This window comes from Pan paniscus, chromosome 21, assembly GCF_029289425.2.
Source record: "Pan paniscus chromosome 21, NHGRI_mPanPan1-v2.0_pri, whole genome shotgun sequence".
NCBI classification, from domain to species: domain Eukaryota; kingdom Metazoa; phylum Chordata; class Mammalia; order Primates; family Hominidae; genus Pan; species Pan paniscus.
Genome location: NC_073270.2, coordinates 32821234 through 32848905, shown reverse-complemented (window position 1 = coordinate 32848905; position 27672 = coordinate 32821234). Strand labels below are relative to the sequence as shown.

At 37.1% G+C, this 27672-nt stretch overlaps 1 protein-coding gene across 7 annotated transcripts in view; it reads left to right on the top strand.

The window, feature by feature from the left end:
* The first annotated feature begins 1314 nt into the window (after positions 1-1314).
* LOC117977268 (protein FRG1B-like) overlaps positions 1315-27672 on the top strand; it is a 29736-nt gene continuing 3378 nt past the window's right edge. The window contains exons 1-5 of one of the 7 annotated variants that reach the window (XR_008622356.2): positions 1315-2140; positions 2622-2804; positions 4004-4073; positions 12872-12997; positions 15607-15721. Coding sequence is in view for 1 of the 7 variants with exons in the window: in XM_055105089.2 (XP_054961064.1) it covers positions 17970-18068; positions 21261-21352; positions 22338-22448 (302 nt within the window). In the remaining 6 variants the exon portion in view is untranslated. Of the gene's footprint in view, positions 2141-2621; positions 2805-4003; positions 4074-12871; positions 12998-15606; positions 15722-17963; positions 18069-21260; positions 21353-22337; positions 22449-27672 lie in introns of those variants that run through there. The other 6 variants (XR_008622355.2, XR_008622358.2, XR_008622357.1 and 3 more) reach the window with 6 other exon arrangements.

Below are 27672 nucleotides of genomic sequence, written 5' to 3'. Positions count from 1 at the left end.
TGCTCCTAAACTTCTATGATATTAAATGATATTACCCTTTCTGGAAATTCTCCTTAGCTTTGATTTTATAATTTTACTCTAACTGTTTAATTCCTTCTTTTATAGCCTTTCTTTTCTCTATCCCTTTACTGCAGACATGTTGTACGGCTTTGTTCTTGACCTTCTGATCTCTCCACATTCATTCCCTCAGAGCATGTATCCATTTTCTTGGTGTCGGCCTTCCTGACTATCTGATTATTACCATCATATAACGATGTTGGTGATAAGCATAGCTAACATATCCTAGGCATTTTCCATGTAGGTTATAATAAGCACTCTATATAATTTGTACCATTTAATTCTTCAACCCTAAATGATACTATTACGAACCACATCGTATGAGATGAGGAAACTGAGATTTTCATCAAAACCATGGAAAGCCAACGTGAGGAGCCCCTGTGTGTCCCCTTTGTTAATGCCTCTGGGCGTCATGGCATGTGGATTGCCCTAGAATGGGGATTAGGAAGCGCAGCACTGTGAAAACACCAGAAAATACGTTATGATAGCGGGTAAGGACGCTCATCTCCGCACATTGAGGTGGTTTTGTTTCTGAGTCAGGTTTGAAATGAGCCAATCCTGACTCCATGGTGCCACCAGGGATCACGAATTTAATAAGATCTTTGTGGATGCTTGGAACCCAACTGGTCTCTGTTTTCTACTTTAGGGAAAGAGCCACAGCTTGAGTGGGGTGGTTTTGGTGTCACATACGCTATCAATAATACCCACTGTTTTGGTGTCACATATGCAATTAATAATACCCACTGCTGCAGAGGAATCACCGTGGACTACTCCTCGTTTCATCCCATGCTCTTGCGATGGATCCCTCTCACCTGTTTACTGATTTCATTCAAATTCTTCAGCGACCACAGGACCCCGATTTGCCTTCTCTATCCTGGTTCCCATCACTCTGCTTTACAGGCCTGGCCTGCTCGCGGCTACTCACACCAGCACTGCGCATCTCCCTCCACGCCTCTGCCCTGTTTCCTCCATCAGACAGGACTAGCTTCCTCCATCTCTATCGGGCAAAAGCCTGCCCAGCGTTCAAGACCCTCCTCAGATGCCGCCTCCAGGATTAGGCTTCTTCCTGACCCCTGAGTCTGTAACACGCGCCACCATAACTCTCCACCTCCGCCCACATTCCCACAGCACTCGCGACGTCCGCGGCCCTCAACATGGCGCTTCATTCCATTTTAGGGTATTTCCTGTTTGTTTCCTGCACACACAGTCGCGCGAGGCACAGCCCCGAGTGACCCGCGCGGGAGTGGCCCGCGCTTCCAGACGCGCCGCCGCAGGCTGGGGAGGGCAGCCTGACCCGCTTCCCGCCCCCGCGGGGACCGTCGCCAGCCCGCAGCTCTAGCGGGAGGCGGTTCCACAGCGAGCCCGGCAGCCCCGCCACCGTCAGCACCTGCGCCTCGGGCGGGCTTTCCCCACCTCTGGGGGCACGAATCCTCAGGGGCTCCTCGAGATGGCGCCAGGGAGCAGATGCGTGCGGACACCTTTCGGCCCTCTGCAGCCGCCGTAGCTCCCCCTGACGCCTCGCCCCCCGCCCCCTCCCCGGCAGAAACCTGGAAGTGGAAATCTCCGGCATTCACCCTTTGGGTGAAGACGGAGGCGGGTTCTGGACAGACGTAGGCTGTTAGGGAGTGTTTACTTCGCCTCCACTTCTGTTCCTCCCTGCCCTGGTGCTGCTCCAGGTCACATACTCGTCCTGAGCCGGCTTCAGCCTGTCCGCGCAGAAGTCTCCCGGAGCCATGGCCTGGTACTCTTATGTGAAGTCTAGCAAGCTCGTGCTCAAGGGAACCGAGGTGAAGAGCTGGGTCCTGCAGCTCTGGTGGGAGCCTCCTCAGTTCTTTTCGGATGCACTCCACCCCCGCGAATCCGGTGGAAGCCGTGGTGCAGAGAGCCAGCTTCGTGGCCTCCCAGGCTTCGCTCTGACCCTGTCTGGGCTGGACGGAGGCCGGACCGCGGTTCCTGGCGCCTGTGCAGAGAGGGGCAGCCTCCCGCGCGGACGACCCTGGAAACAGGATAGACGGGCGGGTGACCCGTTGCCCCGTACCCACGAGTTTGGGTCCCCTGAGGCATCTCTCCAGGCCTCTGCCTGGTGGGTCTGCGTTAGTCTGATCTTGTAGTTCATTATAATAACTTCCTTTATTAGGGATTATTCTTTTCTCCATTGTCTCTGCCTGGAAAAATTATTGATTAATTTTTTTCTAAGCTAATATGTAGAGTGAAACCAGGATGAATCACAGAGTGGTTGAGGTGTATATGGGCTTTGATAGGGATATGGGTTGGAACCTGCACTCTGTCATTTACTAATTTTGTAATTTGTGGCAAATTGGTTAATATGTCTGAACTTCCATTTACTCATTAAGAGATCAAGTATTTTTGAACCTCCGTTTACACATTTAAACTTTCAGACCATTTTTTATACCTTTAGAAGACTGTGAGGATTAAATGAGAGAACATACATGCAGTAAATAAATTGAGCCAAATGTGAGGAGGAGGTCGTAGTGGTAATTTATTAGCTCTTTAGGAGAAAAATACCTGTGCATTCATATCCCCGCTTCTTTTTTAACTGGCAGATTTGCCTGAGGTTGACTGTACATACAAATATTGAGCATTTCCTCCTGGCCTCCGTGATAAACAGGGGTTTTGATATTGTTGGGCGAGATGGAAAGAAAGTATCAAGGAGTGAGCTGAAGACACTGCCCTTGAGAACCCTCTCGAGGAGTCTGGCCCCATGAAGATGCCAGAATAAGTGGCAGGTATATCCTGAATGAATGTGAGATTTTTACTATGTGAAATGCCTGTGAGGAGTGGTGAGTTATCTTCTGAAAACTTTATGATGAAAATGCAGACAAGAGTGTCTTAAGATTATCGTAATAATCATAATTAATGCTTATATAGCACTTTCAATGCGCCAAGAAATTGTTGTAGGCACTTTGCACATTAACTTTTTTCAAATCGCCCTTGGGTTTTTATTTTTTTATTGCGATGTAATTCATAATTATAAAATTCACCCTTTTGTACAGTCAGTGGTTTTTAGTACATATTCAAGAGGTTCACCACTGTCTAGTTGCTCAGCATTTTCGTCATCTCAGAAGGAAATCTCTTCCTACCCATTAAAGCAGTCACATCCCATCTTCCCACTCTCCTAGTCCTTGGCAACCACTAGTCTGCTATCTATGTGAAATTGCCTATTCTGAATATTTCCTAAGAAATCATGCAACATGTGGCCTTTTGTATCTGGCTTCTTTCACTTATAACATTCTTGAGGTCCATCAGTTTTGTAGCACTTGTTCCTTTTTATGGCTGCGTAGTAGTCCATTGTATGGATGTAATATTTTGTTCATCCATTCATCAGTTGATGAACATTTAGATTGTTTCCCCTTTTTGACTATTGTGACTAATACTAGTGTGAATATTCTTATGTAAGTATTTTTGTGGGTGTATGTTTTCATTTCCCTTGGGTATACATACTTAGGAGTAAAATTGCTGGGTCATATGGTAACTCTTTAACTTTTTGAGGAACCCCAAACTGTTTCCTGTAGATGCTGCACCATTTTACATTTCCACCAGCAATGTGTGAAGATACATATTACCTCTTAATCCTCACAATAGCCTTAAGAGTTAAGTTGTTATCCTAATTTTTTAAGTGGGGAAACTGACTCACAGAGAGATTCAGTACCTTTTCCAAAAATCACAGAGCTAAGAAGTGACAGAATCAGGATTTAAAATCTGGCAGTGTGGCTCTACAGTCTGCTTTGAACTTTAACATAATATGTACAAAGCCTGAAGCAAATTCTCAGTACTGTATTTAAGAGGGCATAGCAATGTAAGTCTTCCTAAATCAATAATTTATAAATGAAACAACTTAAAAGACTTCCAAGTTTCAATCTTATGATATTTATTTATCACACAAATCAATATACTTAAACTCATCTATATAAATTATGTCCTGTAGTAAGAAGAAAAATAGCAAAGATAAGAAGAGAAAAAGAGAAGAAGATGAAGAAACCCAGCTTGATATGTTGGTGAGTCAGTTTTCAGTGCTTTATTCTGAAAAAAAGTTAACATTTCTTGAGATCTCATTGAAAATATTTTCCTAGTTAGAAATTTATGATGTATTCATATTTGTCTTAAAGTGCTTAAATATTACCTACAGTTGCAAATTCCATTTATTCTTTAGCACAGTAGATGCTACTGATGCCTTTACTTCATTATCAGAACAGAGCACAGGAGAGAAGAATTACAACTCTCTGACTTAGTAGGCACCATTAGACTGCTTAATAGCCGGAGATTCTGATACATAATTTTAAAGGCTTAGTGTAAATGTTATTCAACCAAATATATTTTACAAGCTATTTTCTTTGAACATGTATACATTTTAGTTGTAGAAGTCAGTTGTCTCTTAAACGAAGTATCTTCACAGGAAAAATCATTATTTTGTGAACTCTGAAATGAATGAAAATTTTAAATACAATATCAGGGTAGCCTGTAAATGATACTGGAAATAAATTGACCCAAACACACTTAACCAGCCTGTTTTCCGTTTAGCTGTTTCCATACTTTTTTTTCTCTTTTAAAACTTGGCAAGTTGCATTTTGAATCTTCATAAATTATGGTAGCTGAAAAAATATATAAAATATGCAATGGTGTAAAGCTAATGTTCTGGAAGAATCATTGCTTTTGAAATGGCAAATCAACAATTCTAAAATTAGGGTAAATATCTAGGGTAGATACGTAGATGTGGAATTGCTGTGTCAAAGGATAGGTGAATGTTTAACTATATAAGAAACTGTCAAAATTTTACAAAAGTGGTTGTGCTATTTTATTCTCCTTTTCAGTTTCTTAATGGTGGTTTTTGGATGGACAGCATTTTTTTTTTTTTTTTTTTTTTTTTTTTTTGAGATGGAGTCTGGCTCTGTCACCCAGGCTGGAGGGCAGTGGCGCGATCTCGGTTCACTGCAAGCTCCACCTCCCAGGTTCACGCCATTCTCCTGCCTTAGCCTCCCAAGTAGCTGGGACTACAGGCACCTGCCACCACGCCCAGCTAATTTTTTGTGTTTTTAGTAGTGACAGGGTTTCACCATGTTAGCCAGGATGGTCAGAAGCTTTTAATGTTTATAAAGCTTAGTTTTTTTTTTCTTTTATGGTTACTGCCTTATCTCTTTGATCTAAGAGATCTTTGCTTACCCCAAAGTCAGGAAAATATTCTACATTGTCTTTTAGAGGCATCATAGTTTTAGTTTTTACATTAAATCTGTCATTAATCTCAAATTAATTTTTGGCATGGTGTGAGTTTGGTTTCAAGATTTCCTTTTTTTTTTTTTTTTTTAACATCTTGATAGCCATTTGTGCCAGCGCCACTGGTGTTTCCTTTTTCCATTAATCCAGTTTCGTATCTTCATAAAAAGTCAATTAACTTTCTATGTATTGGTCTATTTCTGGACTCTGTTCTATCGATTGTCTGTTTTACTTTTGGTGTATTTATCTTGATTGCTATAATTTCATGAAGTCTTGAGATCAGGTAGTGTGTGTCCTCCAACTTTGTACTTACTATTAGTTTATTGATTTCTTCAGTGAAGCCTGTTGGATTTTCTCGGAGAATTGTATTGAGTCCAGAGCATTTGGGGGAGAATCAACATCTTAATATTGGGCCTCAATATTTCATAATTTTCAATGTAGCAGTCTTGCATGCGTGTTTAAAAATTTATTCTTAAATATTTTATAATTTTACACTACTGTCAGTAGAACTTTTGAATTTGATTTTCCAGTTGTTTGCTGTCAGTATGTAGATATACAATTGATTTTTGTATAGTGACTTTGTAGTCTGATAAGTCTGTTTCACTTATTACTTCTAGTGGTTTGTTTATATAGAAAACTAAGAAATTTGCAATTATGTTTCCTGTGACTATCGTTTTACTTCTTTCTTTCTAATCCTTATGTCTTGTCTTGCTTTTTATTGGTTTATTATACTGTCCAGGACTTCCATAGTGTTGAACAGAAGTCACGAGAATGGGCATAATTGCATTGTTTCCAAGCTTAGGCAGAAAGCTTTCAGTAGTCCACCATATGGTATGATGTCTGTATGATCTGCAGAGAAAACCTTTATCAAAATGAGGACATCCTTTTAAACTTTGTTTCTTGGCAGTTTTTATCATAACGATGTTTAATGCTGTCAAATATCTCTTTCTGTATCTGTTGAGATGATTATACTTTCTTCATTCTGCCATTGAATTACATTGGTTTCATTTTCAACTTTTAAACTAACTTTACATCCCTGAGATAAACCCCACTTGGTTGTGGTGCGTTGTCCTTTGGGATATTGCTAGATTTGATTTCTAGGTGTTTTTTTTTTTCTTTTTCTTTTTTTTTTTTAAGATTTCTATATTGGTGTTGATGGGAGATATTGGACTTTGTATCCTTTTCTTGTAATGTCTTTATTTGATTTTGGTGTCAAAGTTTTATTGGGTGTCATAAAATTAGATGGGAAGTGCTGTCTCCTTCCCTGTTTTTGGAAATAGCTGTGTAAGATCGGTATGATTTCTTCTTTACATGTTTGATAGGATTTACCAGTGAAGTCATCTGAACCTAGAGGGTTTTGTTTGGTTTGGTTTTAGTTTTTTGTGGGAGAATTAAGATTTTTTAAGAGATATTTTCAGATTTTTCTGTTGTCAGTTTTGGTAATTTGTGTCTTTTAGGAAAATTTCATTTCATCCAAGTTGTTGGATTTATTGGCATAAAATTTTTCAGAATATTCCTTTAATATCCTTTTACTGTCTGTAGAATCTAATCTGTATTGCAGTCTCTTCATATTGGTAATTTGTGTTTTTTCTATTTTTTCCTGGATCAGTCAGTCTAGCTGGAGGTTTATCAATTCTTTATAAGATTACTTATTTTAGATCATTAATGATCTTTTAGTACAGGGGTATTCAATCTTTTAGCTTCCCTGGGCCACAATGGAAGGAGAAGAATTGTTTTGGGCCACACATAGAATACACTAACGATAAGCTGATGAGTCAAAAAAAAAAAAAAGGAAAAAAAAATCTCATAGTGTTTCAAGAAAGTTTATGAATTTGTGTTGGGCTGCATTCAAACCTGGCCTGGGCCACATGCAGCCCTCAGGTTGGATAAGCCTGTTTCAGTATTACTTATTTTCTATTTTTTTCATTTTTTATTTCATTTATTTTCAGTCTTTTTTTTTCCTCCCTTTAACTTATTTTCAGTTTACTTTGCTCTTGTTTTATTGCTTCTTAAGAAGAGAGTTAGATCTCTTCATTCCACGTTAGTTTTAGTTATAGTCAACATATTTTGCTTTCATTTTCATTCCATTCAAAATATCATCCAGTTTTCCTTGTGAGTTTTCTTTTCATGGACACTTGAATTATTTAAAAGTGTATTGTTTTTTAATTTCTACTACATAGAGATATTATAGGTATGTTATTGTTGCTGATTTCTAATTCATTTATAGTATAGTTGGAGAACATACTTTCTTAGTGAATTTCCATGTACACTTGACAAGAATGTGTATTCTGCAGATGTTGGTTCAGGGTTTTTTTTTTTGGAGATGAAGTCACGCTCTGTTGCCCAGCAGGCTGGAGTGCAGTGGCACAATCTCGGCTCACTGCAGCCTCCGCCTCCCAGGTTCAAGTGATTCTCCTGCCTCAGCCTCTGGAGGAGCTGGAATTACAGGCACCTGCCACCATGCCTGGCTAATTTTTTTTATATTTTTAATAGAGGCGGGGTTTCACCACGTTGGCCAAGCTGGTCTCAAACTCCTGACCTCAGGCGATCCACCCGCCTTGGCCTCCCAAAGTGCTGGGATTACGGGCGTGAGCCGTGGCGCCCGGTGGTTCAGTGTTCTTTAGATGTCAGTTAGATCAACTGGTGGAGCTTGTGACTATGCACATCTTCTGTGTCCTTACTGATTTTTTACTCATCCTACAATGTATTGAGAGTTATGTTAAAGTCTCCAGCTCTAATTCTAGATCTGTCTACTTGAGCAGTTTTTGCTTAAAGTATTTTGAAGCTGTCATGTGTACACACTTAGGATTGTTAAGTCTTCCTTATAAATTCAGTCTTTCATTTTCATAACATTTTAACCTTTATTTCTGTTAAATGTCTTGATGGCTAGTTATATTATTTGACCACCCTTTTGCTCCTGTCAAGCCTGGGCCTTTGTTAGTTTGTGCTTATTTATTAGGTTTTTGCCTGCAGACTTAGACAGTGACTCTTACTCTAGGAGAGGTTCATCCTCATGGGCCTCAGCCACATGTTCTAGGTATACTTGATGAGTTCTCTCCACTCCGCTATGTCCCAAATTTGTGTGATCTCTGGCATCTCCAGTCAGCCCTCAGAAGTGCCAGCCACTCTGCAGAGGCCTTGTGGAGCCTGCCGGCTGTATGCTCTCCCCCCAGCCCTTGGCCCCAGACCTGCAGAGAACTTTTGCATTCTCTTTTGAGGCCTCACCTGTATGTTGTTCCCTCTTCTCCAGTACCTTATTCTATAAACTCCAAACATGTTAGCACTGCAAGACTCTCAGCTTAGTGACAGTGACATTGCCTCATTTTTGGAGGTCTCTACCTCTGTGTGGTCAAGAAACTGCCATTGGGCAGAAAACAGAAGTGTGTGTGAGATTTGCCTCTTGTGTTTTCCTGTTCTCAAATATCACAGTCCTGTTCTGCCTGTGTTCCAATCCCCGAAAAGAGTTTTCTCAAATATTCTATCCAGTTTCAGTTTTCTCATTGGTCATGGTGGGAGGGGAAGTCCATCTTGGCTGGAAGAGGAAGTCCTTCTTCATCTTTTTCTCTTTGTCCTTCCACCTTCTTTTGTATTGTGGATTTTCTAAACTTGCCTATTTGTGAAGGGAAAGAAAAAAACCCTTTTAATTTTTTAAAGCTGTTCTGTTGGTTCCTCACAAGGATCTGAAGGGATTGGTAAATAGGATGAAAGAAATTCTGTCTTTCACATGGAGAATACCATGTGTGACATTAATAAAAATGAGCATGTCTGTAAGCAAAGAGTTTCACTGAGCTCTGCTAGATTCAGAAGCAATTGAACTTAAAACATCGTAGTTTGCAAAACACAGATTTGATTTACTCAGGAACTGAAGCTAAGTAAGCTATGTGTTAATAGAAAGTCTGTGAAGGGTACTTAGACTACAGTAAGATTGGGGAAGAAAATTCCATTTCCAAATCTAAGATATATCATTCCTTTGTGCCAAGCACATAAGGAAGGTAGAGATTTAAGGGGGCCCTTAGCACAGAAGCACTGGGTTAGTCAGAAGGTGACGTGAGCTGTCACACAGCCTTGATTCTAGAATGAGGGTGCCCTGGTAGTATCTTATCAGCCATGACACTGGTACATCGGGCCAGTTTTTTTTTTTTTTTTTTTTTTTTGAGACAGGCTCTTGCTTTGTTGCTCAGTCTGGAGTGCAGTGACGTGATCATGGCTCATTGCACCCTCGACCTCGTAGGCTCAAGCAATTCTCTCACCTGGGACTCCCAAGTAGCTGGGACCACAGGCTTGTACCACCATACCCAGCTAATTTCTTAATTTTTTTGTAGAGATGGGGGTCTCCTTTTGTTGCCTAGGCTGATCTTGAACTCCTGGGCTTAAGTGATTCTCCTGCTTCCACCTCTCAAAGTGCTGGATTACAGGCATGCCAGATATATGGAAGCATTCCCAACTATGTGAAAATATGTGAAAAGCTTTGTTATACATTGTGAGACAACACAGCGGGAATATTTCATCATCTGCCTAAGGTTTAAAAGGAAATAACTTTAAGCATGTGTCTAAATAGCAAGTAATGTTTTAGAGCGGATTCTCTTAAATTCAGCTTGGGCGTCTGCAGCATATACACAGCTTGAGCTGTAACCTGACATAGAGACAGGCAACTTCAGTGCCCACTGTTCTTAGGATCCACTGCTTTTTCACAGCTAAAACCCCTGAGTGGCACTGTTAAGTATTATGTTACTTTAGTCGTTAAACGTATAAGCATACCTCCAAAGGTTGAATGTAGGCCACTTGCAGAAAGTAGGCAGAATGCTCACATTTAATTCTTGATGATACTGTGTTTAGCTTTCTTATTCTTTGAAATATCATTGAGAAGAAATACTGGCATCTGCTCAAAGTAGTTTCTTTTTCAGTTGACAATATTATAAGTAATGTTATTGTATCATTTCCCTACTTGGACAGAGTGTGAAAATTTTGAGGAGCTTGTCTGCCACAAATTTCTTCTTCATTTGCAAAACATTAATGAGATATTATATTTAAATGATTTTATTTAATATTAAGTGTACTTGGTGAAGGTGGCATAGAAAATACAAAATAAAACTAATTTAAAAATATTAACTATTACATTTATAAGAAAGACTTGCTAATCATAACACTGTTCATGATTCTGAATAAAGCATTATTTCTTTTACTGAAAACAATTGTAGCTATAACTCAGTCATCTAAATTGTCATTAGTTTTATTTCTTTCTAATTGTCTGTAGCTGAAATTTTAATTTTGATTAATTTTCTTTTTCTCCATTGGTTTCGTGTGTGTGTGGAGGTAAAATATACAGAATATAGAATTTGTTAGTTTTTCTATTTTTACGTTTACACTTCAGTGGCATTTAAATACATGCACCATTTTACCTTCCCACCAGCATTGCACAAGGTTTCAGTTTCTCCACATCCTGCCCAACATTTGTTTTTCTGGTTTTCTTGGTTTCCGTTTTTTGTTTGTTTTGATAATAGCATTCTAATGGGTGTGAAGTGGTATTGCATTATGGTTTTGATTTATATTTCCCTAGTGACTAGTGATGTTGAGCGTCTTTTCCAGTGCTTATTGGCCATTTGTATATCATCTTTGGAGCAATGTCCGTGTATATCCTTTGCCCAGTTTTGAATTGTGGTATTTGTCTTTTTGGAGTTCTCTATATAGTCTGGATATTAATTCCTTATCATGTATGTAGTTTACAAATATTTTCTCCATTCTCTGGGTTGCCTTTTACTGTGTTGACAGTGGTTCTTGATGCACAAAACTTTTTAATTCTGATGAAGTCCAGTTTGTCTATGTTTTCTTTTGTTGCCTGTGCCTTTGATGTTCTATATAAGAAATCATTGCCAAATTCATTGTCGTGAAGCTTTTCCCATTTTCTTCTAAAAGTTTTCTAACTTTAACTCTTACTTTTAGGTCTTTGGTCTATTTTAGTTACTTTTTGTATTTGGTGTTAGATAAGGGTCCAACTTCATTTTAGCTGAAATTTTATATATTTTAAAATTGATTATGAAAAGCATGAAATGTTTAGTTGAATAGAAAATTTTGTGCAGTGGAATTAACTGAATCTTTAAAACCTTTTTATTATGGAAATATCCAAACTAATCCATACATAGAAGAATATAATGAGTCCCCCATGTGCCCAGGCCCCAGCATTAATTATCAATATTTTGCCAATCTCGTTTCATTTACATACACACCCCCACACACATTTTTTCCTAGAAAATTTTAAGTAAAATCACAGATATTATGTCATTTTACCCATAAGTACATAAATGTACATTTCTTAACATAGTATGTCTTTCTCTCATCACCTGTTTTGTCCTTTACTTTTATGCATTATACTATGTCATTATCAGACCTTGTAAAATTAACAAGAATTCCTTAATATTTCATATCCAGTTAATGATTGACTCATTTCTACTCTAGTTAAAGTGCAATTTAGGAGGAGATTTGAGGATATTTTTTAACATTAAGATATAAACTTTTATAACAACTGCTAAAATAATTGTTGCTAAAGCCTAACATTTCTATTGGCAAATTGGAAATTAGTATACATAGACATAGATTCTGCTCATTTTGCTTTCAATCTAAAATCGTAGTTAAGATTACTGGCCGGGTGCGGTGGCTCACATCTGTAATCCCAGCACTTTGGGAGGCAGAGGCAGGTGGATCACGAGATCAGGAGTTCAAGACCAGCCTGGCCAATGTGGTGAAACTCCGTCTCTACTAAAAGTACAAAAAAAATTATTCGGGCATGGTGGCAGGCTCTTGTAACCCCAGCTACTCTGGAAGCTGAGGCAGAGAATTGTTTAAATCCAGGAGGCAGAGGTCGCAGTGAGCCAAGATCGCGTCACTGCACTCCAGCCTGGGCAACAGAGCGAGACTCCGTCTCAAAAAAAAAAAAAAAGATTACTATGCGAGAAAGTCTTCCTGAGAGACATTTTTAAGAAGTATTATGATAGGCATTGCCTCTGGAAAGCAGGCATGAATAGATGGCTGGGGTCTATCATGAGAGAGACCGTTCTCCATGTATCACTTTGTACCTTCACATGTTGCCTTTTGTTTTGTTTTGGTCTTTTTTTGAAACAGGACCTTGCTCTGTCACTCAGGCTATAGTGCAGTGGCGTGATCATAGCTCACTATAACCTTGAACTCCTGGGCTCAAGTGATCCTCTTTCGCAGCTCCCCGAGTAGCTGGGATTACAGGCATGCACCCCCATGCCTGGCTGTATGTTGCTATTTTGTATTTTAAAAACCTAATCCTGACTGTGCTGGTAGTCGCATGAATCTGTGCACACACATGCGAACAAGTACATGTAAAACTGGTGAAATCTGAATAAGCTTCATGGATTATATCAATGTCAGTTTCCTGATTCTAACAATGTATGATACTTATGCAAGATGTCATCATTGAGACAAAGTGAGTAAAGGATATGTGAGATCTTCATATTATTTCTTACAACTGCAAGATAAAAGGTTTTTAAAACTAAGTTATAATAACAAAGAACTCTGTGTCAAAACTAAAATATAAAGTTGAAATATCAATTTTATTTTTTAGGAATCTGGTGAACAGTAACAAACTTTGGTGAAATTTCAGGAACCATAGCCATTGAAATGGATGAGGGAACCTATATACATGCACTCGACAATGGTCTTTTTACCCTGGGAGCTCCACACAAAGAAGGTTTGTGTCTGGAAGGGAAGATCCTGCCACAAGTGTAGATTTTAGGACATTCATTCACTTAGGCCAAACTCTAACTAGTATCAAACATTTTCCAAAGGAATGTAACCATTGCATTTGACTCTTCCATTTTTTTTAATTCCTTAATATTTACCAGCCATTGGCAAGTCCCTCTTTCTAATATAAGCATTTGAAAACATTCCGTATAGTTCCAGAAGAGTATCTTTGGAAATCAAAACAATATGAATAATTAAAATAGTAAGTGGAAAGAAAAAAGAAAACCTATTTCAGTCAAACATGTTTGAATTTCTTTTTTATTCAGACCTATTACCAAAACTAACCTGGGTGCATTTAACAATTTGAAGTTTCCTCGTTTTCTTTAGCCCATTAGAGGAAGCACTAATGAGATACAAAGTAATTAGAAGATAAAAAGCAGTATCATTTGGTCAGCAAGGCCATCCATTGAATAAATGAAAGCATTTAGCTTTTTTAAATAAGTGCTTATTTATGACTGTATTTTAAAACAGAAGCTATCTCTAAAGTTACTAAATAAGCATTATATCACCCTGTCTTACTCAGTGTATAAAATTAGCACTGTAGTTAAAAGAAGGTAAAATAGATCTTGATTCCAAAGATACAGTATTACAGTGACATCAGTATATCTGAATATTACATTTAATTGCAGAAGAAAATAGCCACATTTTTTAAAGCAAAATAATGTCTTTATATTTATAGCAAATGTCAAATTTATTTTCAAATGTTTTTTCTCCAATATTGATGAGGGCCCTAGTCCTCCAGAGCAGTTTATGGCTGTCAAATTATCTGATTCCAGGTGAGCTTATGTTGTAATATAATTAGTAACCAGTTATTTTAAAAATTTAATTGTATTCATTAAAAATTTTAGTATCTGTCTTAAGCCCATGGTAATTTTGATATAAAAAATGAAATAGCTTTTTTGAAAAGTAGATTTTGTGATCTACTTTTAGTGGATTTCCTATCAATATATAATGCTAGGCTGGAAAAAAGATATGTAAGTTAAAAAATGAAGATTAATAATTTCACACACCAAGTAAGATAGATTAAAAAATAAATCAAATAGTACAAAACCTGGTTCACTGTTGCTATGATATTTAAACTCACTGTTTGGAAGTCTAAAGACAAACAGGAAGACTAAGAAAAGGGACATTGTTGAAACCAGCAGAGAATGTTACAGCATCATAACAACCAAAAGAATATTTTTACTCACTATTTTTACAGTCATTTTATAAAGTAACCTTTTTTATTCTCACCTTGTGCAGAAGTATAGAATGATTCTTTGGGTAAAAGATACTGAAAGTGAATTTACATATTTTAGTAATTGGTTACATCAACATGATAATGATTTCTGTTATATAATCATTAACATATAAAGGAGTAAAAGTCAATTATGGCATCCGAGGAGATTCTTAGTAAGGTAAAAGAAATCATAATTTTAAAAAATCACATTAAGATGATTATTTCTATACTTTCTTTGAAAGTCTGATAAGTAGGGTGAAAGACAGAATAAAAGCAGAGGAAGAAAAATTCAATAGTTTTAAACTGCTTTACAATTATAAACAAAAAAGGATTATAAAGAAAATTAACTGACAAATGAGGAAAATATTTGCAACAATCTTAATAGGCAGTGAGTTCTTACTCTTCATATGTATCTTGTATAGAATTCATAGCACTGAAGACCCCAGTAGAGAAATTGTGAACAATCAGATCTGAATAGAAAAATGGACAAGGGACATTACCAGATAATCTAAAAGCTAGAAAGGAAAAGAAAACAATTGTTATTCTAGTTAACTACTAAAATGCAAATTAATAGGATACTGTTTTTTTTCCATATCAGGTTTTCAAGTACTTTTTTACAGTCATAATGTTTAAAAAAAATCCATGATACAAAACATACTCTATTAATTTGAGGTAAGAATGTAAATGGAAGCAGCATTTTCTGGAAAACAGTTTGATGACATAAAGTTTTAGTAATTTATTATTGAAGGTTATAACTAAAGAGGTATAATTGAAGAATGATGAATTTTGAAAATGTTTGTTATGTAATATATAAGGTACAATGTTTATATTAAAAAAGCAAAATATAAAACTAAATTTAAAACTTTACTGTCCAATATGGCAACAACTAGTCACATGTAGCTTTTTTTTTTTTTGAAGGCACAGAGTCTCTGTCACCCAGGCTGGAGGGCAGTGGTGTGATCATAGCTCACTATAACCTCAAATTTCTGGGCTCAAGCACTCCTCCTGCGTCAGCCTCCCAAGTAGCTGGTATTACATGCGCACACCACCATGCCCAGCTAACTTTTTAAATTTTTTGTAAAGATGGGGTCTCACTATGTTGTCCAGGCTGATCTTGAACTTCTTGCCTCAAGCAATTCTCCCATTGCCTTCCCAAAGCACAGAGATTACAGGAGTGAGTCACCACTCAGCCACATGGATCTTTTGAACACTTGGAATATGTCCAGTCTGAAACTTTAGATATGTACACACCCACACACATACACATGTCCTGTTTTGATGTCTTATAATTAATTTTCTCTCAATTTTTAACTTTTATCTATCTTATTAATGTATAGAATCGCCCTGAAATCTGGCTATGGAAAATATCTTGGTATAAATTCAGATGAACTTGTTGTTGGGCATTCAGATGCAATTGGACCAAGAGAACAATGGGAACCAGCCTTTCAAAATGTAAGTGCTGTTATTGTTTATAAAAACTTCCTGTCAGTTTAACAGAAAGTCTGTAACAGTCAATCATAATATATTTAAAAAGAAAAAGCAGGATGCAATAGTATAATACATTAAATTGGAATAAACCACTAAGAACACAGAGCCTTAATGAGATCTCAAAATATAGTGCAACAAAAATAGCATTAGTACTTTTGTCCACAATTATTTCTGTATACCCTTAGTGCCTAGATATGGATCTCATTTCCATTGAAGAACCAGTCAATTTTAGGTCATAGAGTAGGGAAACAGAATAGTTCCTAAGTATCTTCTTTTTAGCAGAAATCATGGATGTTTTCAGAAACATTACAGACTGTAAGCAAACAGTGGAGCTAGCTAAGACCAAGTTGTGACAATTTGCGTATAAAATATAAATAATAATAGTTCATTGAAGTAAATTATCTCTAAAAGACGTTCAGTTCATAAGCTTAAAATAGTGTACGAAAAGATCGTTTTAATATAAGAACAAAAAAGATAATATACTAATTCTTTATTTTATTAAGTAGACAGTTGTAGTATATGGATGTTTTGTTAAATCTTTGTTGATACAGAATACATAATTTCCTTTTTCTGTTTGTGTGAGAAGTAAAGATTGAACAAAAATATGTGAGTGCTAAACTGTCTTTAAAAAGTAGATAACTATATCAAAAACAGTAAGGACCAGTGGGCACCACGCAGAACAAGCAAATAGAAGATAAGCTCAGCCTTTGAGTAGCAGCTTTGGTAGTATACAATAATGAACTGAAAATAGGAACTCAGCAGTGTTTTCTAAGATGACAGATTAAACAAACATCCCACCAGAAAGAGGTAATCACTTAGACTAATTTCCTCATCCCCTAGGATAAAATCTTAAGTCAGTGACTTGAAAACTATTTTGACCCAATCCATTAAGAAATGTATTTTTACATTGCCAGCCCAGCACAAACATATGTATAACTGGAACAAGAGTTGTACTTAACAATACATACTTATCCATGTGTTATGCACCTTGATATTTCGTATTCTCTTTTACCCCTTCCTCTGTGTGTCTGTGTGTATTCCTTTCCCCCCCAACCCACCCAATACCGTTCAGGAAACATTACATTGATTTCATTACCTGCTAATGTGTTGCAACCCCTTTGAGATGATCCTACTAGTTATGATGAGATGCTTCTAATAAAAGTTACACCAGTAGAAAATGCCAATATTTCATAAGGCCAGGATGATCGCTTAGATAGTACTAATAATACAACACTTTAGGAAAGTTCATTTCATTTTATTTTTAGGATGGACACTAAGTTTCAAAAATTTAAATTTAAATGAAAGAGGGTCTTAAAACTGTATTGCAAAAAGGACTCAGCTGAATAATCTGTGGCACAGGTTTAAATCACCTTGGACCACACCGCCATGTTCCAGGGCTCACCAGGAGCCATCCAGATGAGAGACCACCCAGCCCTTGTGACTTGACTAAGAAATTAAATCCATGTTATCAGCACATTTTTAACTGGATGTGATATAAGGTTAACATATTTTGTAATCATTGTATTTATAAATATTTTGTCTAAATGTTATGGTATTCCAAGTTTTCCAAAAGAATCAACCAAATACAAGTTATAAATAAATGTTATATTTGTTACGGGAGTTAAGCTAACCAAATTTATAACCCAGATTTAAATACACAAGAAAATCAGGTTTTAAAGTTTTGTTTAATAGAAAGCAGTGTAATACATCAAACATTAAACAACTAAAAATGTATATGAATATTTATTTTCACACACAAAAGTCCCTCAGACATTGATTCTTAAATTCAAAACACCAAAGGCATTGTATGTACCTTTTCATGTTTTCTAATTGTGAAGAAAATAAATTTTACTTAAAATGTTAATATCTGAATAAAGTATGCATTCATAATTATGTTCTTGTCTTTAAAGTTAATTTTCCAAGCAGAACTAAATCAGTTTTATCTTCAGTAGATCTTTTAGAAAGGAAGCAATCCTACTAGGAAGATACACTACAAATGTTTATTGTGGTAATCTTTGAATAGTAAAATGAAAGGTGATTTTGGTTTCCTTTTCTATATGTTCTTGTATTATATTTTTGAGGTTTTTCTCTCAGTTCTTTTCTGTGACTTTTAAATCAGGGAGGAAAAATTAATTCAGTCTAAACACTTAATGTTTCTTCCACAAGAAGTATCCTCATGGCTATTTTGTTATTTTGTTTCAATTAGGGGAAAATGGCTTTGTTGGCCTTAAATAGCTACTTTATTAGATGCAATGAAGCAGGGGACATAGAAGCAAAAAGTAAAACAGCAGGAGAAGAAGAAATGATCAAGGTAATGACATTTTATACAGATGACTGCATTCACACATGCGATCTGACTGTATCTCTTTAAAATGTTAAGTCATCATTTACTGTCACTTTAAAGATTCAGTTAATAGCTTTTTATAATGTGGTGTTTCAAATAGACTCATTTTTAATTATAAATCCCATAGTTGATGGCTTGTTTATACAATGTGGTAGAGAAATCAGTGCATCTAGGAGCTACCTTGCCATTATCTCCATGGATTAGTATCTTTTTCTGGTAGTTCCACATGCTCTTTTTAAGCTTCCATTTTCTTGTTTTCTTGCTTGTATTTTAAAATCTAATTTTTTAAATAGATAACATGTACACGTGGTCCAACATTTTTAAATAAAAGCATATGAAGATGTATGCCTGCCATGCATCTTACTCACCTGTGTCCCAGCTCCTGTTCCTCTTTCCCTTTGTTTTTTTTTATAGCCTCCTAAAATTTCTTTATAAACATATGAATATATTTATAATTTTCAACTGTTTTACACTAAAGGCAACCTTCTCTATAGTCTTCTCGACTTTGATTTTTTTTTCCTTAAAATTGTATCTTGGAGAGTTTTCTACTATTTGTTTGAATGTAGAAAGTTTTCTCTTTTTCTTGCTTTTCCTCTCTTTCTCTCTCTCTCTTTTTTAACAGCCACATAATATTCCATTTTAGGGATGTACCTTAATTTTTTTAGTCTTTTGTAGATGGAAATTTAGGCTGTTTCCAGTCTTTTGCTCTTATAAACAGTGCTGCAGTACATAACATTGAATATGCATCAATTTGTAGATGTGCGGGTGGACCTGAAGATAAATTTCCAGAAGCAGAATTACCAGGTCGGGGTATACGTGTTTGTATTTACATAATGCTTGAGTTTCTGTGATGATAATCACTCTATGAAACATTAAAAATCATAGCAGAACTGTTGGGGCCTTAGCCCTTACATTTTAAAAATATTTTTATTAATAGTACCCATCTTCTTTGCATTAGGAGAAACATGAATCACATAAAACATGATTTTTATTTTATTTTTAAAATTTGTGTACATCACTAAGCTGGAAATAAAAGTTCCTTATTCCAGGCTAAATTCCCTCATCCGTAGTCAGATGCATTATCCATTGCACCAGTGGCCTGTGCCCTCCCTAATCCTACTCTTTGTTTTACATCATTGTAAAAGTTACACAGACATCTTCATATCAAGGTGAAATTCTAAATAATACTGTTAATATAACCTAGATAGGTAGTTAACTGGAATTTGATGAAAACATTTAAGGCTTAATTTTTTAGACTCACAAAAGCCACTGCTCTTTAATGATAAACATATACCAGGATGTGTCTAAAGAATAACTCCCCCCTTCTTGACACATGGCTTTTCTGTGTCTTGGCATTACATCGCAGTACTGAGCATCCTGAACCTTGCTTTGTCTGTCTTTGTTGGGAATCACAGGTTGCATCCAGTCTGACCCAGATTTGCTCTGTAAGGCATTGTGGGGGCCAGAGTGGAAGGCTCTAGGAGAGGGGGCAAATGCCTTTTCTAAAATGCCGTTCGTTCTTATAATTAGAGCATAAAAATTTATGTTACATTTTTCTCTACTACCAGTGTAATTTAAAAGCATCTATCAATTCTCTGTACGTGATTCATGTTAGATTTCCGGTCATATGTTTGATTTTCTTTTTAGAGTAGTCTTGATTTCAGATAATTTCAAATCTAAAGCTCAAACAATTTCAATTTAAAATGTAGGCATTTTCTTACAGTTAGAGAAGTGAAATGTTATACTTTTTCATTGCATGCATCCGGCACATGCGCACATGCGTTATAGTCTTGAATTTCCATAATGATCCTGTGAGGTGGATGTGAGCTCAGCCTTACAGACAGGAAGACAGCCTCTGACCCTCCTTACATCCTCGTGGTTTTTGTCAGTCACTTCATGGAAATCACAGTGATTTCAAGGTGTGGTAGGACAGGATGTGTACCCAGGCCCAGCTGACTCCAGAGGCCACTCTCAGTATTTCATAGCACATTGCTTCTCAGGAAACAGGTCATTGAGGAAATGCAGATGGGTTTGTGACTTACATTTAATTTTATTTATTTACATTTTACTGTATCATGTTTAAATTATTTTTCATCTGGATATTATCACAAAAGTGTTATTGAAGGCAACAATTGCAAATATATGTGCAGTGCTTTGCACTTATACAAAGATACAAAGATACACAAAGATTGCATTTTTCACTATTTAAAGCAATTTTCAGACAAAATACAAAGTTTTCTGGGTCTCTTTGGTTAGTCAAGTACTTGGAAGCTCTGAACAGTGATTATTTAGGACTCTTTTCGTACCATTTAATTGCAGGCTCTCCTAATCTCCGTCAGCCCTTCACCTTTATGACCTTGCCCTGTCTACCAGAACACAGATCCCTCTTACTAAAGGTAGCATTATGCTACAGGCGCTAGCAGGGAATGTTTTCAGGTCTGGGACCCCTCTAATCAAAACTGTCACAAAGATGTCATTGGCACAAACACGTTAATTGTCATCACTTTCTAAGCAGCCCTGGAACTGGACTCTGGCCACAGAGATCCCTTAGGAGAAATGAGTCCTTACCATTGCCAATTGCCTGTTCTGTGGGTGATCCTAATTGTTGAATGCAGATCAATTAATTTATGACATGTGATAGTAAACATCTGTCCAAACTTAGGAGGATATAAGAAGCTAGTAAAAGAGGTGGGTTCCAATTAATTAAAAACAAGTTGTGTAATGTTAAAAGTTTTAATACTTTGGTAATAGTCTGTGCAATGTAAAATAGCTATTAAGCTTTCAATCTGATCAAATGAACACTTGTCTACTAGGGATAATTTGATCCTAGTGTATTCACTTGGAGGACAAAGTTAAATTAGTTAATGATTGCTTTATTGCCTAGCAGGATGTGATGTGTAAAATGTTTCTGAAATAATTTTGTCTGTAGTGTTTCTGACACAAGGGCTGCAGAGGAAGCATGTGACAGCACTTACTCGTATAGATTATATATATGAAGTAAAAACACATAGCCAGAACCTGTCTTTTTCTGATTATAGTTGCTCAGTTAATTTTTTCTTCTGCATAAGAAATCATCTTGAATGTTCTTATGTGACATGTAAAGTGGGGAAGGTGGAAGATAAACATATAACCCATTGGATTCTCTTTTCCAATATCTAGATTAGATCCTGTGCTGAAAAAGAAACCACGAAAAAAGATGACATTCCAGAAGAAGACAAAGGAAATGTAAAACAATGTGAAATCAATTATGTGTATGTATGCTTTTCCTTTTAGACCTACAGATTTGACAGTGAAGTGCTTCTCAAAGTGCTTTCAAAATAAATTACCTAATTAGCTGGGGATGGTGGTGCATGCCTGTAGGCTCAGCTACTTGGGAGGCTGAGACAGGAGGATTGTTTGAGCCCAGGAGTTCAAGGCTGCAGTGACCTCTGATCACCACTGTATTCCAGCCTGGGTGACAGAGCAAGACCGTGTCTGAAAAAATGAAAACTGATAGACAAGAAGAGGCAACACAATGTAGCCTCTAGGACAGAGCACTGAGCTAAATGCTTTTCTTTTCTTGAGGTTTCAGGTTTCCTAATCATCCTACCAGCTCCCAAAGCTAGTCACTCGGGTTAGTCAATCTCTCTATTCATTCATAGAATGGGCGTGATGCCAGTCAAAGGCTGTGCTATGGTCAGGACAGAGGGGATTCCAGCCAGCATGCCCTAATAGAAGTGGGGCCTTCTGCTACCCAGTCAATGAGTGGCCCTCCTCTTGAGAGGTCATGAAGGTTATCTTTGTTGTTCAAAAGCTCCAGCTTATTAAAAAAAATACAATTAGACTTTTTTTTTCTCCCCCAAGACAGTCTCGCTCTGTCCCCCAGACTGGAGTGCAGTGCCACTATCTCGGCTCATTGCAACCTCTGCCTCCCAGGTTCATGTGATTCTCCTGCCTCAGCCTCCCGAGTAGCTGGGACTACAGGCACGCGCCACTACCCTCGGCTAATTTTTGTATTTTTAGTAGAGGCGGGGTTTCACCATGTTGGCCAGGCTGTTCTCAAACTCCTGACCTCGAGTGATCTGCCTGCCTTGGCCTCCCAAAGTGCTGGGATTGCAGGCATGAGCCACTGCGCCTGGCCTACAATTAGACTTTTGTAATAAGTGAAAAAAGAAATTAACAGTATTTATAAATTTAATAGTAAATATGTATAATCAGAGTTTGAGGTATTTTTCAATGAAGACATTTTCTTTGCAGAAAGAAATTTCAGAGCTTCCAAGACCACAAACTTAAAATAAGTAAAGAAGAGAGTAAAATTCTTAAAAAGGCTCAGAAAGATGGATTTTTGCATGAGACGCTTCTGGACAGGTAGCTATTTATTTACTTATTTTCACTATTTTCAGTAGCTAATAGAAATGGCATGTAGAAAACCTATATTCTCTTAAATTACTGTAGTTTTCACATTTTTCTCTTTATTTATAATTTATGAGTGTGGCAATATTACCTAGAGAGGACATCATGAGTTTGGGAAAAGACTGTCAAGAAAGAATATCTAAAAATTATAACCGATTATAAGTATATACTTTAAGAAATTCAGGTTTGACTGTATCTACTTCATAAATTTATCATTATCTTTTTATAACTATTAGAACCAGAGTTAGAAAGAAGCAGTTTGACTAATATAAAAATTCTGTGGATTCTGTTAGAGTAGTTCAGGTTCCTTAAAATAAGCATAGATCAACTAAAAAACTAAGTATAAAAGCTAAACAAGTGAAATTGAAGCAGTTTTATTGTAAGATTTGGAAGAGTGCAGAATGTTTATCATAGCACGTTATTAATATTTATTACTCTTCCTATGTAGATAAGTAATGTCCTAGATTTACAACATAGAAAAACAGGTAGAGACGTTTAGCTGTGAGTGCAGAAGTATAAATCAATTAAGTGCCAGATTTTGTTAATCACCAGCCGCTCATTCAAGTCCTATGTTACAAAGTTACTCTTACCCTTTTTTTACATTACTTGATAAAGGCAACGTTTAATTACATATTTCCTGTTAACTAGCTGGTAGAGTTCATACCTAAAGTCAGTAAATAATGTTAAGAATTTTTTCCAGCTGAGCAAATGGATATGTATCTAGTTGTAAGAAATCAAGAAGAGGATATAAAATATAATCAGGATGTGGACTCTAAAACGGAATAACCTCTTTGTCCTGTAACTTTTTTCACTTGTAATAATACAGCATTCTCACCCTATTAAATGGAAATTTAGAGCACCCTTAAATTCTGGAATAATTAAAAGTGCTATTTGGATTGAAAAAGCCCTTAGGCAACATTTATTGAATATTAGGAAATAACTTTTATAAGATTAGAATCCATTTTTTATAGAAACCAAATTTAAAAGTATACATATTTTAATATAAGTGTTGTAGTAATACAATAACCAAAATTGAACACACAGTTTTAAAGCTTTTTATATTTAGTAGCAGTTGAATATATATGGCATGTTTTACATAGATTAATTTTACTATTTTTCTTTGTCTAAACAAGAGAACCAAATTGAAAGCCGACAGATACTGCAAATGACTGGGATTTTTGTTTCTGCCTTATCTTTTTGTGTTTTTTTTTTTTTCTGAATAAAATATTCAGAGGAAATGCTTTTACAGAGTTCTTGAGTTGTTGTGAAATTATTGTTTAGCTAGTAGCTAGTTTAACCAGGATTAAACAAGTGTAATCAGGATTCTTCATGGATGTACTTCCTTGGCTAACTACAGTTTTTCACATGGAAATGAAACTTACAGTACACACTTAACGTATCACAGAATTTTTTTCTGGATTTCCTGTCCCGAAGCATGAAGTGTACTAGAAACCAATTCTTCCTGCGCTACTTATGGAATCTTTCTTAGTGGATCATAATCTTACTTTACTTTATACAATAGATGCTTAATCAGTGCCTTTAATAGGAAGTTGGAAACTCCCAATCCAATCAACAAGGCTTTGATTCTACCTCCTAAGTACTACCCAGATCACAGACAATCCAAATATCAGAACTAGGGGGCTGGGCAGAGAGGACAAATCATCTATTAGGGAGTGGGACAGAAAGTGGAAACATTACAAAGGAGCAAGTAGGCTCAGAACAGAGGGGAGAGTAGTACTGGGGAAACTCCCTACGGAGGACAGGTTAGCCACAGTGGATATGTATGTGATGCTTTTGTCCTCGTGGGCTGGAATGGAAGCTGATAAAGAAGTTCAGATGCTACGTGTTGCTTAGGTCTGCTTCGTTGAAGCCTGTCTCTTTCAGAGTTCCTAAACACAATATTCCCGTGGAATCTAATCCCAGTGAGTGCTCCAAAGCCAGGCTGTGTATCAGATGCCACGGGAAATTCTGCCTCAGGACTGAGGTTGGTTCAAGCATCTGGATGATGTCAAAAGTCCACATTGTGTGCTGGCCTAACCTGAAAGACCCTATCTAGTTCTAGCCTTTAAATTCCTTCTGTCACCAAATCTGGAGTTACATGGCATCTGTACAAGCTGGGTAGCTGAGGCATGGGATCAGCCCTTTAAAGGAGATTTTGGAGCTTTCGTTGTAGGTCTAGCTTCAACTTGGCATTCCCAGTTCCAATAGCTGGACTTTCTCTCATCGTGTGTTCTGATCCTTGGATTGGGAACAAACTAACCACTCTGATCCCACAATGCAGTGGTTCCGGTTCCCAACTGGTGACTATTTTGCCTCCCAGGGGACATTTTTGGTTTTCCCAACTGGAATGCGGTGTTAGAGAGTAGAGGCTAGGGATGCTGCGAAGCATGTGGCAGAATCCTGTTCCACCCAGAATGCTAACAGTGCCAAGGTTATGGAGCCTTCCCACCCAAGGGCTTGGTCTATTCCTTGCTTTTGCCAGCTGCCTAACCCTTAAACACAACAGTTCAAATCTATATGCATAAGTATCTCCTAGGGACCTGCACGTTTCCAATATCGACTACTGAGACCCATCCGTAGAGATACAGGCTAGGAAGTCTAGGATTGGGCTCAAAATTTGCATTTTAACAAGTACTCCAGGTCATTCTGAAGCAAGCGATACAAACCACAGAATGAGGAACACCGCCTTCAAGAGACTGAGTCTTGCTTCCCAACACTAGCTTGGTATCTGAGACCATCTGCCTGCTGACTGGCTTTCCTGGTGCAAACATTCTGCATGTAGGCCCAGTGTGTTCCTCGACTCCATATCAACCCGTTCACCCTCATGTTCCCTTGGTTCCTGTCCCCAGTCCAGCGAGCAGAACTGATTACAGATCTTGACAACAGAAGATACAGATTTAAAATAACTTGCCTGTTCCCGTGGAATTTATCCACTAGTGAAGGAGGACAAGTGGACAAGGGGAGAGGGTAGGTGGGCGCTCCTTCCCTTTTCCTCCCATTCCACTTTATACAAACCCCAGCTAGACCACTGGGAGAGCAACGGAGGTTAAGAATGACTGCATCTAAATATTGTCATCTGGTCCACTCTTCTTCCATCTTGTACACAAGGATATCATGACTTTTGTTTAAAGCACTACTGAAACCAAGATAAACTGTGGCTTAGCATTCCCCCGATGGATCAGTCTAGTAATCTTATCAAAACCAAGATTACCTAAAAGCACTAACCAAAGGAAAAGCTCCCTCACCCCAACCTATGACTGCTCACATTTTTCAGATTGAATCATTTCAATTGTATTTTAAGATTCATTGACTCTTTACCACCTCCAAGCTGCTCCTGAACACAACTGATTATTTTAATTTTGAAAACTTTCTCACTTCTAGAATTTCCACTTGAGCCTTTGTTATTATTGTAGTTTCTTCTTCTCTGCTGTGATTTCCTATCCATTTATTTTAAGGGTTTTTGGGGTTTTGATTTCAGTAAGAATTACAATAACTACTTTAAAAATCTGCACTAATTACAACATCTGGGTCATCTTGAGGTCAGTCTCTATTGATTGCCTTTTTCTTTGAATATGTTTCTGTATTTTTTTGATATAATGGGTTTGAATTCTGAGGATTGTAAAACTAGATTTTGTTTTGTTCCTCTGAAAATTTTGACAATTTTTTGTTGTATTTGTTGTATTTTGTTTGATTTTTTTTCTATTGTATACTTTGCAATATATTTTCCTCCAATGGTTTTAATATTTCTATTTCTCAAAATATTTATGTTTATGTTAAAAATTATACAAAGTAGCTTGGTGCAGTGGCTCCCATCTGTAATCCCAGAACTTTTAGAGGCCAAAGCAGGAGGGTCACTCGAGCCCAGGAGTTGGAAACCAGCCTAGACAACAGGGCAAGACCCTGTCTCCACAAAAAATTATTAGCCTGGTGCAAAAAGTAATTGCGGGTTTTGCCATTACTTTCAATGGCAAAACCCGCAATTACCCTTGCACCAACCTAATAAAAAATAAGCTGGATATGGTGGTGGCTTGTGCCTGTGGTCTCAGCTATTTGGGAAGTGAAGGCAGAGGTGGGAGGATTGCTTGAGCCCAGGAGTTCCAGGCCAGCCTGAGACCCTGTGTCTATGAGAAAAGAAAAAAATTAGTTGGGCCCACATACCTGTGGTACTAGCTACTTGGGAGGCAAAGGCAGAGGTGCCAGAATCACTTGAGCCCAGAAGCTCAAGGCTGCAGGGCACTGTGATTATGCCATTGCACTCCAGCCTGGGTGACGGAGCACGACCCTGACTCCAAATAATAATAATAATTACAAAAAGGAAAGACCTAGAACACCAGGTTAGGGTTAAGTATTCTAAAATTTAGCTAACTTACTCTGTTCTCTATAAAACAGGTTGTCACAGAAAATATAGCATGCCCAGTTAATTTGAAATTTCAGATAAACAAATACTTTTTTTAGTGTAAGTATATCCTATGCAATATTTGGGACATGCTTATACTAAAATATTATTCCTTGTTTATCTGAAATTGAAATTTAACTAGGTATTACATAATTATAGCAGCCTGACCATAAAAGATATGTAGGCTGAGCAAAATTCTACTTTAAACTGCAAGCTTTATAATAAATGCATTATTAATCAAGAACTATTATTTACTGAGACCTGTGTAGATCCCCATATTTATCTTTTTAATTGTGGAACTAGGAAAGCTACATAAAGAACATTTATAGAAATAAATGACTGTTCTATAGCTGAAAGGAAAACTCTAGCTTTTAGTTTTCTCCCCAAACTTAAGCTTTATTCTACGTTTGTATAAACAATAAAATTACAGCTCAACTTTGGAAGCACAGATCATAATATAAAAATAAAGCAAAGATCCCAGAAATATTTAACAGGCAACGAATCTTTCACATCATCTTACTATAGCAACTAAACATATAATAACTTAGAATGATCCATTAATTATAAGTAAGGAATAAATTCTTTTACAAAGCATAACTATTAATATTATTGACCCTCATAAGAGCAAATATTTTAAGTAAAACACCATAAATACTTTACAGAAAGGAGCAAGTTGCAGACACAGTCATTCTTGGATTTCTTTCAACACCAGGCTTTCTTCCCTTTTGACCTGAACTGGGAGTTGAATATTGCCTCTCTTTGCCTTCTGATCCTCTAGTCTCT